Here is a 15,156-nt window from a genome sequence, read left to right on the forward strand (position 1 = left end):
TGGTTCTGGCCACCAGACTTTAAGTTTGACATCACTGCCCTATGCAGTTGCCATAAGTCCATTGTGACTTTACAGCACTATCCACCATCACATACATATGCATGCCTCATGAGGCCTATTTGGAATCAGGAAGCAGAGATAATTTGGAGACAGGTCCTATAGATACCCCCTCAGCTTTACACTAAGTAGTACTCTGATATTTATATGCTTCAGGTCTCTGAGATCACAAACAAGGCAAGACAACCAGAAACTAAGGGGGGGGGGAGGAGGATGTGACATTGCATATTTTATTGACTGAATGTCAGAGAAACGAAAACCAGTCATCAACATATTTAATTCCACCCTAGCTTCCGTATAATCTCAGTTACACTTGAACTTTGCCTTCAGGTTAATTGTACTTAGTGTAGCAAGACTTTTAAAAATAATAGTGAATTTACAATTTAGATTAACTTCAGAAGCAATTTATTTTATTTGTATTGTCTTCTAAAATAGAAGATTGTACACTGTGAGGTCATATATCGCCAGTCCTCTGCTCAAATCTGTTTGACATACAGTGCAACTTTGCTGAATTTTAAGGCGCACTGGGATTTTTGTAATATGTAGCTATATAAAAGTGCTACTTAAAGACTAGAACACAGACTATGACAATCAGACCAAAAACCAATCACAGTTGTCAATACAACCCCATCCCTCTACATTTTCACGGAATGATTATGTCATCCCAAAATCTTGTATCCAAAATCCTGGCACCTAGTTAATAATCAGCCACAGGCTTGATACAAACTGTGAAAGGAATACACATTACACTGAAAAACAATGATTTAAGTATTGTTGTATTAGTTTCTCTGGAGTAAACATGAGATAGAAATATGCTTTGCTCATTACAACAAATATACTTAATACTAAAATATCTATACACAGATAGGCTTCTTTTTAAACAGCTTTTTTTTAAGCACTCAGCTTTAACATGAAAAATGACAAAGGACAACTGATGGTAAAATTGTATATGCTGTCTGGGATATGCACAGCATGCCAAAATACAACAATGTCATCTCACTTTAGAGAATTTTCAATACCATACAATTTTTAAGCAGTCACCAGAGAGAATTTTTGGAGGCCCTCAGAAGTAGCAATATGGCTCTTGACAAATTGTCAGATTCTTTACTTTGCCTGTTGTGAAGGAGGTACCAGTTATCTTCCCAGCAAGACAGCTTCAGCTTGTCGCACATTGGGTTCTTCTAGCTCTCACTCTGAGCTTATATTTGGTGCTTTGGGAAGCAGGATCACCAAATGAGTTGAAAGACTTACTGGTCCTTGCTTAGTAGCATATTCACTACAAAGCAGAGTTCAGGAAATCAAGGAGTTCAGCACGGTTTCGGTCACGCTACAAATCAGAAACCCAGTTATTACAAAACACACCTTAAAAATGTCATACACTTTACTTCCACCCAAACCAGTTTAAAGCATTCATAATCTAATTTGCAGCTTGGTTCTATGTTCAGAGTGTCCTAGCAATTTTAAGGCTTACTTTCTGCAGATTATATGAATTCATGCTTATAAAACTGGGGTGTTAAATGTTTATGTGATGTGTATGGACTTACAAAATACCCAAGAGATTAAAGCTGCAGTCCTGTGCACACTTAACCTTAGATCCTACTGAATTCATAAAGACTTCTTTCTGAGTAGACACAATTAGAATTAGACTGCACCACATCAGTTTTGTACATGGGCTGTTTAAAGTTCTATTGAATTTAAACAGACCCTGTAGAGTATAGTAACCGACGTCTTGCAACATTTTAGTACTAGGACTGAAAATTTAGAACAAAACCTGTATGTTGAAGTCTTAGACAGTGGGCTTTGAGATACAAGAGGGTTGTTGTTGGTTTTTTTACAAAGCTACAAGACATCATGAGAAAACTATTGCCCTAATCTAGCTGTAGTTAAGGACAACTACCTAACAACTGGTGGCCCAGTTCACCATGCCATGAAAAGACATATCCAGTCAGTTCACTCACATATGCACACACTAATGAGGTTGCCTTATACTGAATCAGACCACTGGTCCATCAGGGACAGTACTGTCTACACAGACTGGCAGTGGCTCTCCAGGTAGGGGTGTGCATTTGGCATAAACCAAGCCAAATAAATAAATACCTGAAAAATATCTTATTGGTATTTTTGGGTATTATGTATCCAAATAAAGATTAGCTGAGCCTGAAAAAAAAGTCAATTTTATTTGACTTTTATCTGGGCTCATTCAGCTATACCAAAACCCAGCTGCCAGCCAGTTAAAACTAACAGCTGACAGGTGGAGCTGCCAGTCAGCTGTTAGATTTAAATGTCTGCCTTGCAGCCATTTTAAGAACATAAGAACATTGGCCTGTTGGATTAGGCCAATGGCCCATCCAGTCCAACACTCTGTGTCACACAGTGGCCAAAAAAACCCCACCCAAGTGCCATCAGGAGGTTCACAAGTGGGGCTAGAAGCCTTCCCACTTTGCCCCTCCCCAAGCACCAAGAATACAGAGCATCACTGCCTCAGACAGTTCCAACAATATGCTGTGGCTAATAGCATATTATTATTATTAATAGCATATTAATCCATCCTTCCTTCCTTCAGAACATAAGAACACAAGAGAAGCCATGTTGGATCAGGCCAGTGGCTCATCCAGTCCAACACTCTGTGTCACACAGTGGCCAAAAAAAACCCCAAGTGCCATCAGGAGGCTCACAAGTGGGGCTAGAAGCCCTCCCACTTTGCCCCCCCCAAGCACCAAGAATATAGAGCATCACTGCCCCAGACAGTTCCAACAATATGCTGTGGCTAATAGCATATTATTAATTTTGCTCCTCCCTCTCCGGGGGGTGAAATCGAGGGCTGAAATAGCTTCCTCTCATGTAAACCAATAAGCTGATTGGAGGACTGCCCTGCCGATCAGGACTGCCCTGCTGACTTTCCTTCCTCCCTGAGCTGCCCCACTGCGGCAGGGGAACTCATGGAGGGAAGGAAGAGAGTGAAGGCATGCCTTCCCTTCCTGCTGCCTTACCATGACTGGTTGACTAGGGAAGGGAAATTATGTCAACATGCCTTCCCTTCCCTCCCGGAGCTGCCCTGTTGTGGCAGGGAAACATGGGGAGGGAAGGAAGAGAGAGAAGGCATTTTGCTCTTTGCCTTCCCTGGAAGGCATTTAAAGAGAAAACTCGTACAAAATGTTTTTCAGGTGTTTGTAACTCCAAAGGACATTGAGAAAGCACACAAAAACTATAAAGGAAAATGCTGGGAATGTCATAGATGGAATCTTCTTTCATATGTGGACTTACAAAAAAGCACAAAGACATTGGGCAGAAATACACTGAAAAATGCAGAACATATTAAAGTTGAAATTCCCAATGGAAACCAAGAGTATGCTATTAGGTGTGCTGCCTAACAAATTACCAAAAACTTTACAAAAAATATTCAAATACATGGTGACAGCACCTAGAACTATTTACACAGCAAAATGGAAACTAGACATCTGTCCACATTTAGAAGAACTGGAAAATAAAGTTGATGAATATGTAGCAATGGCAAAATTAACAGCCTATCTGAGAAACAGGCCTACTACAAAATTTGAGGAGAGATGTTGTACGTTAGCAGGAGACAAAGTGAGAAGATATCATATACAAATTAAATAGAAGTAGAATTAAAATCCGCTCCAAATGTAATACCTCAAATATGAGATATATATTAGATCTTTTTAAACACCTTGATATACTATTTATGTATTAAAGGTTCTAATGAATATGTAGAATTGGCAAAAATGTTATATTGAATATACAGTAATGATAAAACTAATGTTGTATTAAAAACAGATTAATTAGGAAGTTTGAAACTTAAAACTTAAATAATAAATACCATTGTATGCCAAAAGAAATAAGAACTATTGTATTTTATAGATAATACCTTAAAATTATAATGAAAGGGATGAAATGGAAAATATTCTCTGTCCTATACATTTTGTACTATATGCATGTCTTTGAGAAATGCAATTTCTTTTCCCCCCTCTCCCTTTTCTGTACCCACTGTTTTCCTAAATTAATTTTAAAATAAATAAATATAGATACCTCTTTTGGTTAGTAACATAATCCTTTTAGAAATATTACCTCTTTATCCTTTTTACTCTTCTTTATTTTCATCTTAATTTTCTTTCCTGTGATCATACTGTAGTTTTGATTCTTCTTTTTATCTTTTAAGTACTAGAATAATAATAAAATGAGTGTGCATCATTTAAATCACTAATATTAACCATTTGTTTTCCAAAAACTCATCTGGCCTATTTATAGTGCAGTTGTGTCTATAAACTGCTTAGAATAGCAAATAATCCCCATGGCAGCATAATGCAGAGATATGTGGAATAGAACCATGCTGATTATGTGGGTGTACTGGCAAAAAAGCAGGCAGCAGTGGGGGCTCAGCTGCTGCCCTAGTAATTGTCATTCCTGGTTAACAATCAGGTGCATGCATGTTTAGCTTCAGCAGTTCTGTAGCACCAAGAGCTGTTCAGCAGGCTCCTATCAAAAACTCTAGCAAATTTAATATTTTCTAAAATGTGACAGTAGTAGTTTTGGATCATTTCAAAAACAAAGTAGAAAAGAAATATTCATAATATTCATGCCCAATTGTATTAACCATTTAATTTTTTTCTTCTCTGAAATTTGCTTTGAGAGAGGAAGCTATCATAATGTTTTAATACAGTAGTGTCTAAAAATCTTCCCTCTATTTTTGACAGGCTGTTTCCATAGGAACAGTATTTCTATTGCTAACTTAAATCAGCTTAGTTTCTGGTTTTCTGTTCTTTTTGACTCAGTTTCATTCACTGTACATTCGTCCATGCTGGCATTTTCTAGACATTAACAACTCAATCTTAAATTCTGCTTGGAAAACATAATGGTCAGTTTCATAACACTCTTGGATTTAGACTGGAGTAACTCTGCACAACATTGCACTGTTAGACAAATTAGTGGAGGGATAAATCTATCAACAGTTATTAGTCACAATGACTAAATGGAATCTTTATTTCCAGAGAGAATAATCCTCTGAATACCAATGCTGGGTGGCAACAGGGAAGGGGTTTGACCTCTGTGCCCTGTTTGCAGGCCTTCTAGGGACATTTGATTGGCTGTTGGGTGAAACAGGATGCTGGACTAGATGTAACATTGGTATAATTCAGCACAGTTGCTCTTCCATTCTTATGGGAGCCTCTGTGTAAAAGTAGACTAATAACAATACGTTCATATATATTAAAAAGAAAACAGTGAGTAGTTAAAGCAGAATAATCAACAATTTAGTAATGCTAATGAGTTTTAATAGCTAGATCCAATAAAATGGATTTATACCATAAATGGTACAATTAAAAACAATTTCTATAGTATAGGATTATAATTAATCTCAGCAGGCTAAAAAACCAAGAACCCCTGTGGTACTTTGGTACCAGCTGCAGACATGCAAAGCAGGGGTGTCGAACACCTAGCCCATGGGCCGAATTTGGCCCAAGGCTTTGATCAGGCTCGCATGACTCTCCCCACCTCCACTCCTCCTGTCCTTACCCTTTGAAGCTCCCAGGCTCTTACAGCTCCCAGGCTCTTTGAAGCTTCCAGGCTGAGACTCTTTCAGTGTCAGCCTGGGAGCTTCAAAGGGTCTTTAAAGCACCCTTTGAAGCTTGCAGGCTGAGTCCCAGGTTCTTCCTGCCTTTCTTTGCTGGCTGCTGCAAGGAAAACGTGGGGTGGATTTTAAGATCCATTCCACATTTTCCTTGCAGCTTTGTCTGTATTCTGCAATGGTTTCAAATGAGTGGAGATAGTTACATTTTCGGCTTTCCTATAGCTAGCTGAAACTCATGCTTCCTGGAGTTGTGTCCTTGCAAACAAGGGTTGATGCTTTCAGCCAGCTTATCTCTCTTGAATGGACCTAACCTAGTGAGTACTCTAATGTGGAAACCCACAGCCAAAGGTGATATTATACTAGAAAGGCTTTGCCAATTTGAGCAGACTGGTGGGCAGAAGTTTACAATGCCATTTCATTGTTTCCACAGAGTCAGAGCCTTGTGCTTTTTCTTGATGTTTTATTTTAAAAACTGCTTTGTCAAATTCCACTAGTCCCCCACCTTTCCAATTTAAACCACTGGAAGAGTATTAAGCATGTTTGTATTTTAAGTTTTAAAAAATATCTTTAATTGGGTTTGTCTGTGTCTGTTATAAAGTTTATATCTCTACTACCTTACATATTTTATGACACTCATGGCCCGGCCCCACAAAGTCCCATTTGTGTCAGATCCGGCCCTCCTAACAAATGAGTTTGACACCCCTGCTCTAGAGTTTTACACTGGAAGGACTTGTAGATTCTTGCAGCCTTCAGTCCCATAATGCACTCAAGAGTTTTCAGTGCCAGCGACTATACTAGTATATATCATCAAACTGGTCAATGTCATTTTGAAAACACAAATTGATTCTGCAAGAAAATTTCTTCCTCCTGAAGTTCACTCTGTGTAATTACATATTGTATACAATGTATAGTGAGATACCTCTCTATATAAAATGACAATCAAGTGAGAATCTGCTCATAGCCTCTGAAAACGTGGAATCTAGTCCTCAAAAGCTTATGCTAGAATACATTCGCATTAAACAGGCCACAAGACACCTGTTTGAGAAAACAAAAGCATCCCTCACTTCTTTAGCCCTGTGTATATTTCATTTCAAGGACCTTAGAAGGACCAGTCTAGTTCTGTGAAGGAAAAAGACTGAAAACATTGTTACCCATTCCAACATGGACCCACCTTAGAAAGTTGTACTGGTCCTGACTTTTCTTTCTTTTTTTTCTTTTCCTTCTTTTTCTTCAACTTATCTTTTTTCCTCTTCTAAAAATATATTAAAAGTAAAATAAAAATATCAATAACATTTTCTTATAAAGATTATTTATATCCTTATTTATTTATTTACTTTCCATTTATATCCCGCCCATTCCAAACAGACTAAGGGCGGCTAACAATCATATAAAAACCAACATCTCCATTTCAAATATAAAACAATAAGACAGTCAATTATAATTTAAAACAATTTAAAACAAAGTATTGGTGCTATACAGAGTACACAATTTATCTGTTGGTGGTCCTTCTGGTGGAGTTGCCCAGTAGCATAAAAGCGGCAGCCTTCTCCCCTAGCTGTTATAGGCCTGTTTAAAAAGTTCAGTTTTACAAGCTCTGCGGAATTGGGAAAGATCCCGCAGAGCTCTTATGGCCTCAGGGAGTGCATTCCACAGCATTGGTGCTGCCACTGAGAAGGCCCTGGTCCCTGTACCGCCCAGTCTGGCCTCCCTTGGTCTGGGGATGGACAATAGATATTTAGTTCCTAAACGCAGTGCTCTCTGGGGAACATATGGGGAAAGGCGGTCCCTTAGATAGACAGGTCCTCGGTCATACAGGGCTTTAAAGGTCAATACCAGCACTTTGAAACGGACTCAGAACACAATAGGCAGCCAGTGCAGCTCTTTTGGCATTGGTTGAATGTGCTCCCATCTTGGGAGTCCCATTAATAACCGTGATGCAGCATTCTGCACTAGCTGTGACACCCCAGCCTACACTTCTTGACAATCTAGGCAAGGGTGTTAATGTAGATGTTAAATAACATTGGGGACAGAACTGCCCCTTGCGGCACACCACATATGAGTGGGTGTCTCCGGGACGATTCTTCCCCTATCACCACGCTTTGTCCCCGACTTGGGGGAAAGAGGCCAGCCATTGAAAGGCAGACCCCTGAATCCCCACGTCGGCGAGGTGGCTAGACAGTAGCTGGTGGTCAACCGTGTCAAATGCAGCTGAAAGATCTAACAACAACAGCACCGCTGAGCCACCTCGATCTGGATGTCGCAGGAGGTCATCCATGAGGGCAACCAGAACTGTCTCCATCCCATGACCTGGACGAAAGCCAGACTGGAATGGATCCAGTGCAGAAGTGTCATCCAGGAACCCTTGTAACTGAGTCGCCACAGCCCGCTCTATAACCTTACCCTTCCTTTCTATATTGATAGATACTCAAGGCAGTTTAGGAATCATTTTAATAACCACGCAAGATCAATATAAACAAACAACAAGCAGCATCCACTAAAACGCTTAAAGGTACACAAGAAAATTTAGCCAAGAAAAGGCTTTCTGGAATCAGTTTTCAACTGGACAGAAAACCTTTAAGGAAGGATCAGTTTGCAGCAAAGGGAAGAGAGTGTTCCGCAGGAAGAAGTGGCTGCTGAGAAAATGCTCATGTGGATTCCCACCTATTGGATTTCCCCAACCAGGTTTTGCATGGTAAAAGTTACCTGGCTAATTTCAGAGCTCAAGCTGCTATGAACAGGGCAGTGATGGTATCCAATATGGAGAGCTTTGACTCTCAAAAGCTTATATCTTGTTGGTCTTAACGATGCTTCTGGACTTGAATCTTGCTCTTGTATTGCAGACCAACATGCCCACCCACCTGAAACACCTGCACTTTGTTACAGGCCTGGAAGCATGCTTGCAGCCAATGTAATTGGCACAAGATGGGAGTTAGGAACTCACTGAGGCCAGGCCCCATAAAACCCTCAGCTACAGTACTGGGACTATAGAATTCTCAATCACTTTTTTATTCATTTAATTCATTTATACCCTGCCTCTCAATGGGGCCCAAAGCAGTTTACATAATTCTCCTCTCCTCTATTTTATCCCCACAACAACCCTATGAGGTAGGTCAGACTGAGACAGTGTGACCAGCTCAAGGTCATCCAGCAAGCTTCCATGGCATGAGTGGGGATCTGAACTTGGGTCTCCCAGACACTAGTCCAATACTCTAAATCACTACACAACACCGGCTCTCAAAAGGGTAATAGTGTTGTTGTTTTTTAAATTAACATTAAATATATGAATGGATGTAGTTGCCTTTGGTCAATCAAGGTCAGTACTGTCTACACAGACGAAAAGCAGCTCTCCAGGCTCTCGAGGTCTTTCACACCACCTATGACCTGATCCTTTAGCTGGAAACACCAGAGACTGATCCTCCTGCAAGCCAAGCAGATGCTCTACCACTGCCTCTTGAGGTTTCCAAGCCATCTTCAAAGGCAGCTGAAAAGGATTCGCAGTAATCTGATCTATGGAAGCCTCAAGAACATTGTGAACTTCTGTAGGTAATACAATAAATAAGTTGGATAGGATGCAAGCAACTGAGGCAACAACCTGGAACATCACTGCTAGTGGACGTTGAGCAGATACCCTTGTAGCAGACTCATCTAAAGAGAAGAGGTACTTGATAAAAACTTTTGCTAGTTGTAATTCCAAATCTGTGATCTACAGAATCCAATGTCCTTGCAATCTGATATGATATATGTAGGCTTCATGACTAGAGTTATAAAAAACGGATCTGCAAACTCAGAAGTTGCATTAGACTTTAAAAATGGCACACTCTGCTTGTTGAACATTTCTTGGCCTTAGGATAGACAGAAAAACAGCTGCACTTCTTCGTACTGGAAAAGATCCAAGCTTCCAGTCTACAACTACTTCAGCATCTGAGAGCGAGAGAAACTTACTGGATTTTTACTTCGAACATTCTGTCCCCACATGGCCTAAATGAGAGATTGACTGGCTATATTTTTGACAAATTAGTGTCCTTATAGTAATCAATAACGTGTTGTAATACTTGTATTCTCCAACACATTTGAATTTGGGTAATTTCTACCCCCCACTTCTCTCCTCCTGTATTCCGTGGTTGGTCACACACACACACACACACACACAAGGGTCTGTTTTTTTTTTCATTCAGATTGCATCATCCTGGTGGCCTAGCATAAAAGGGCCAGGATCCTTCTATTACATCACTATTGGCTGCTGGCTGACCAAGCAAGAAAGGTAATTTTAATTTATATGATATATTAATCTGTTTTATTTTTCCGTATCTTATTAGGTCTTTAAAATTGTTATAAGAATATATTTAAAAATTTTAGGTACACAATTGAACCATTATTATAGGTGAGTGTACTTGACCTAAAGAATGAGGGCTTTCATTAGTATCTTCGCCTTTGGTCATATACCACAATCATTAATAAGTAACTTAAAACATATATTTTGGCATATGTTCTTCATTTTATTATTTCTAATAAGTAATTAATAATTTGTTCTGGTTTTTTTTCTCCCTCAGAAAAATTTCATCTTGGTCAATTTATAAGAAATGACTGCTGCATGTCAGAAGCTATTCTGTAATATCATTTGTTTGACCACTGAGGTAAGCCAATGGGCCAGAATGCATATGGTCAAGGTCAATAACGTTATTTTTAGTTATCACTGTACAATTTGATTGTTAATTCAGGTTATCATTAGGGCCAATATCAGTTTTTAATCTACTTTGCAATAAATATATGTATATTTTTGTATATTTGTCAATATTTAATGTTTTTAATTTAATTAACAAAATTAATAGGCCTATACATTTAGATCTTCAGGTTCTTATTTGAATGAATAATGAGCCATTCATTTCCAGCACAGGTCATCAACAAATCAGCAGTTCTCACATGACACTGGAACTCATTCCAGTCATGAGGGGAAGTTTGAAGAGAGAAAAAGAAGAGAAACTATCCCATGTAAGGCTATCATATGTACAACCAGTGAAATTGCTAAGAGGAAGTTGGTCAGGACACCACAGTAACTGTCTTGCTTGAGTGGATCTCATATTATGCCTGAATCCTTGAATAAATACTAAAATAACCCCATCAGATTCATGGTATGTAGTAAAATGCATACATGACATCCTTTCATTTACAAAAAATGCAGCCTATATATGCATGGATTATCCCTTGATTCCTATATTAAATTTAGTTTTACCTTTTTGTTATGTTTTTCCTTTTTTCTCTTCTTTGATTTTGATTTTGGAGAATCTAAAGTTTTTTTGGGGAAAAACATATGTTAGGGGGTTCACAATAAGAGTTTACAAAGGCCAAGATGAACAGTAATATTCAAAGGAGAGCCATGTTAGTCTTTTACAACAAACATGCACACCTGTATATATGTCTCAAAGACTATCAGATTTACAATGGACCAGAAATCACTTACTGCTGCGTGAACAGTCATTATGCACACCTTGTATATATTTGAGCTTCACAAAGATGCTCCAGTTTTATTATTTTTTCTCCTTTTACGCTATGTCCACAGACCGACACCTATACACATGTATAATGTCAGGATCCATGTTCTGCATCCTGCCATGTCTGTCTGTATTCACTATGTATGGAGCACTTACATCTCTGTGTTTGGAATGCATCTGGGTTTGGCCGAGAATAGCTTTCATTTCTCAGGCTGAGAACTCATTACTTAATGATACTGACAGCAGCCCTGTGGCGCAGAGTAGTAAAGCTGCAGTATTTCAGTCCAAACTCTCTGCTCATGACCTGAGTTCGATCCCGGCTTAAGCTGGGTTCAGGTAGCTAGCTCAAGGTTGACTCAGCCTTCCATCCTTCTGAGGACGGTAAAATGAGTACCCAGCTTGCTGGGGGGGGGGGGGAAGTGTAGATGACTGGGGAAGGCGATGGCAAACCACCCTGTAAAAAGTTTTCCATGAAAACGTCGTGATGCGACGTCACTCCAGAGTCAGAAACGGCTGGTCCTTGCACAGGGGACTACCTTTACCTTTTTTTTTAAATTGTACTGATGCTGGTGACTCTCACTTCAGGCAAAGCTTCCAAAAGAGTGAAGTGCACTCTTGTAACAAATCAATAAATCTTTCCTATGCATCTACAGTCGAAGTCTATCTGAGTGTTACTTGGCAAAACCTCACAATAATCTATATCTGCCAACTAGGATAAACTTCAGACACTTGACAGTCCTCATGCAATCACAATCTTTGTGCAGTAGTACTGGTGTATGTCCATTCCCAAACACAGGGCCATAATGTAATGTGTTTGGTAGGCATGCAACGCCTAGTTCCCACAAACTTTCTGCTTCATTTTAAAGGAAGAATAATTCTGTAAACCAGATTATGACATACATAGACCTCTATGCAACTGTTCATGTTACACTGTGTGCATGATTGGGAAAGAGGGAGGTTGGGCTGCACAACAGGTCCTTTGTCACCTGGGTTAAGAGTCGGGCCCAGGCACAAATTTCTCTTTAGAACCATAAAAAACAATCACAGCCTTTCTGTGATTTACAGGAATGATTATTCCATGATTAAAGATATTTGGTGTATCATATCAGAAAGATGGAGACTCCTGCTTCAATATAAAAGGCAGCTGTGATGAGTTACTCATAAACAAAAAATCCCAGTGCACAGCATATGTATTTAGATACAAACAAATAATAATAATGTCAATTAATTTCAGAACTGGAACATACATGTTTAGCCCAATGCAGCTGTTCCTTAAGAATGCAAGAACTCTATGAACCCAGGGCTCATTTCAACATCAGGCCAGCTCCATCCAAGCAGCTGTACTGTAGACATGCAACACCTGAAACACCAAACAGGACAACTGCACAACTTCCTAGCAATCCAGGTAACTGTTTATACTTGGTTTGGCAGTTGTCTGTATTTGCTGAATGATGGTAAAACACTTACAAAAAAAGAATAGCTCAGTACAGCACAATCTTACCTCTACTACTAGAACTGCTTCTGTTATGTGAAGCAGAGGACCTTGAAGAACTTGAAGAGGAAGATGTAGAAGAATTGGATGACGTGGTGGAGGAAACGGATGACGACCTGCTTCTGCTGCGTTTCCGTTTCCTTTTCTCTCTCTCTTGAAGAATGAATAAGTAAGGAATGAAGGATTAGGATCTTAGTTATATTTTTTACAGATGTTTGTTTTTAAAAATTTTATTGCAATTTTTATGCAGGTTAATTAGAGAAAGAATTTATAAGATAAATGATAAATTAATACATATTAAATAATTTCGGCACTTTCTTCTTTGATTCTCTGCTGCTGAAGCAATTCTAAACAATGAAAACAACTCATGTTACAATTTGTTACCTGCCATAAACAATGCAAATTGACATTTAGTTGATCAGAGAATGAGATTGCTCATGAGCACATCTAACGCAAATTGTGGTTCAAAATGCTCTCAAAAATTTCAAGAAGCCTCCACTGAAATGTGCATGCTAAAAATTTAGAAGTATCTGGAAGACTTGTTCACCCACACAAATCAACTTACAGAATGTCCATACAAATGAACCTGAGCCTAAGCTAGAACCAAACCACAATGCAGGACCATAAAACTGCAGCATGCTCTTTAGAACCTACTTATCACAAACTCAGTGATTAATCCTACCTCTGACTTTTGTTTTTTCTTGTGAGGTAGCACATAGTGTTCCACATTTCTCTTCATGCCTGTCATCCATATCTATTAAACACAGAGAGACCATCACCATTGTCAAAATCATTTTTCATGAATGACGAGAAAACTACCCAGCCAAGCACCAGTGGCTGGAACATTATGTGATACAGAATTGCACTCAGATAGCAACACTGACAAATAAATGTAACTAGTTCATAAATATAAGGTTATATAACATTTCGTAGCTATAAAATGATTGCAGATGCAATTTCTACATCAGTAAATAGAGCTTTTCATTCTAACAAGTCAATCCACACAGCACCAAGCTCAACCCTAGTTCCTTAACTTAGTTTTTATCTGTGTGCAATTCAACTAAGCAAATATAGGAGGTACATGTTATCATAATACTTTAAGAAATTCAAGTTTGTCTTCTGAATCTTGAAATTCCCCACTACATAAACACAAACTAAAAGCCAAAGTAGATGGATCCAAGCGGGCAGCCGTGTTGGTCTGAAGAAGTTTTACAAAGCAGGAGTCAGGTTGCACCTTTAAGACCAACCAATTTCTATTTAGAACATAAGCTTTCGTGTGCTCTTAAGCACATTTCATCAGACAAGGAATCCAGCACAGTGAGTAAAGCCATACATAGCTGAGCAGAGCCATACAAAGTATTTATTTTTATTTTATTTTATTCGATTTATATCCTGCCCTACCCCACCGAGGTGGGCTCAGGGCGGCTTACAACACAAAAAGTAGTCACTGCAAAGATTGAGTAACGTATTAGATACTGATAAAGACCTCATTTCACCTCATGGTGCAGTTGAAAGTCTCCTCTTAGAAACACCATACTAATACACACATTAAATATCTGTATTGTATGCTATGGGTCGACACTTAAATTATGGTAGTCAGCTACCCCTTAATCTGAATCACTATTTTAGAATTCATATAAATGACCAAACTACAGTGCAATAAGCCACCTCCTCCAAGCTTGTAACTAAACCATCTTGAGTAGATGTGTGCCATAAAAGGAAGTCCCACCACCTGTACCTTGCACGCTTAAAGCTATGAACTGTAATCTTCGCAATGGGAGCAAAGTGGGGCGACTGCTATTACAAGTAGTTCTGGTCTCTTGACTGCAGAGCACAACTCTATGTAACGGGCAGCCACCTCGGTTGCGGCTCAAGTTAAGCTACGAAAACTCCTCGTTAGTACCCAAAATGTAATGCAAACCCCCTCCCTTTCCCCGGTACGCGAGCCCAAAGCACCTCTCACAGACTTTCTTACGGCGCGATTCTCCTCGCCTGTTTCTGCCCCGAAGGCAACGTATTATTATTTCTACAGCGCCTGAAGAAGCAGGGGTTGTACAGACAAGCGCGGAGGGACATGGACTTGCACGGCAAGGCTGGGGGGGGGGGCAGCAGAGGCAATCCCGGTTTTCCCAGGCAGAGTACTTAACGGCCGCGGCGAAAACCAACAGAGACAGTTGCGGGAACCCGGAACCACAACGCTGAGCGCCGCCGCCTGCCGGGACAGGGCCGCAGCCGACATCCGGGAAGTGGCGGGAGGCGACTGCCGACAGGATTGGCACCTCCCACCTCCGCGCTCCCTCTGGCGCCCACTTGAGCCTGGTGCAGCCCCGAAGGAGGCAGGGGCTCATTTTAGCAGCGTAGTGCTGAGAACTCTTTCGCGGGAGAAAGCCCCGTTGAGTAGACCTGCTTGGTATAGCACTGAAGTCTCTTGCACGAGGGAAAAAAGAAAACGGAAACCTTTGAAACGCAGCTTGAAAGCTTTTTGGCTTTCCTTGCTGAGATCATTAGTATTAGCAATGCGTTACTTGAACTTT

At 39.8% G+C, this 15,156-nt stretch overlaps 1 protein-coding gene across 3 annotated transcripts; it reads right to left on the minus strand.

The window, feature by feature from the left end:
- Positions 1-815: 815 nt before the first annotated feature.
- LOC132577414 (corepressor interacting with RBPJ 1-like) lies at positions 816-14,945 on the minus strand. 3 transcript variants are annotated; one of them, XM_060247205.1, is made up of 7 exons: positions 14,579-14,945; positions 13,305-13,376; positions 12,632-12,775; positions 10,872-10,924; positions 6,813-6,893; positions 4,144-4,236; positions 816-1,384 (listed from the first exon to the last, which is right to left on the minus strand). In XM_060247205.1, exons 2-7 carry the CDS (start codon positions 13,372-13,374, stop codon positions 1,334-1,336), a joined length of 492 nt encoding a protein of 163 aa, XP_060103188.1. In that variant the 5' UTR covers positions 13,375-13,376; positions 14,579-14,945; the 3' UTR covers positions 816-1,333. The 3 variants fall into 3 exon arrangements, with proteins under 3 accessions (XP_060103188.1, XP_060103180.1, XP_060103196.1); XM_060247197.1 differs by having other exon boundaries at positions 14,683-14,732; XM_060247213.1 differs by lacking the exon at positions 14,579-14,945 and adding an exon at positions 14,109-14,332.
- Between the last annotated feature and the right edge of the window lie 211 nt (positions 14,946-15,156).

Source organism: Heteronotia binoei, chromosome 1, assembly GCF_032191835.1.
Source record: "Heteronotia binoei isolate CCM8104 ecotype False Entrance Well chromosome 1, APGP_CSIRO_Hbin_v1, whole genome shotgun sequence".
In the NCBI taxonomy this organism is placed as follows: domain Eukaryota; kingdom Metazoa; phylum Chordata; class Lepidosauria; order Squamata; family Gekkonidae; genus Heteronotia; species Heteronotia binoei.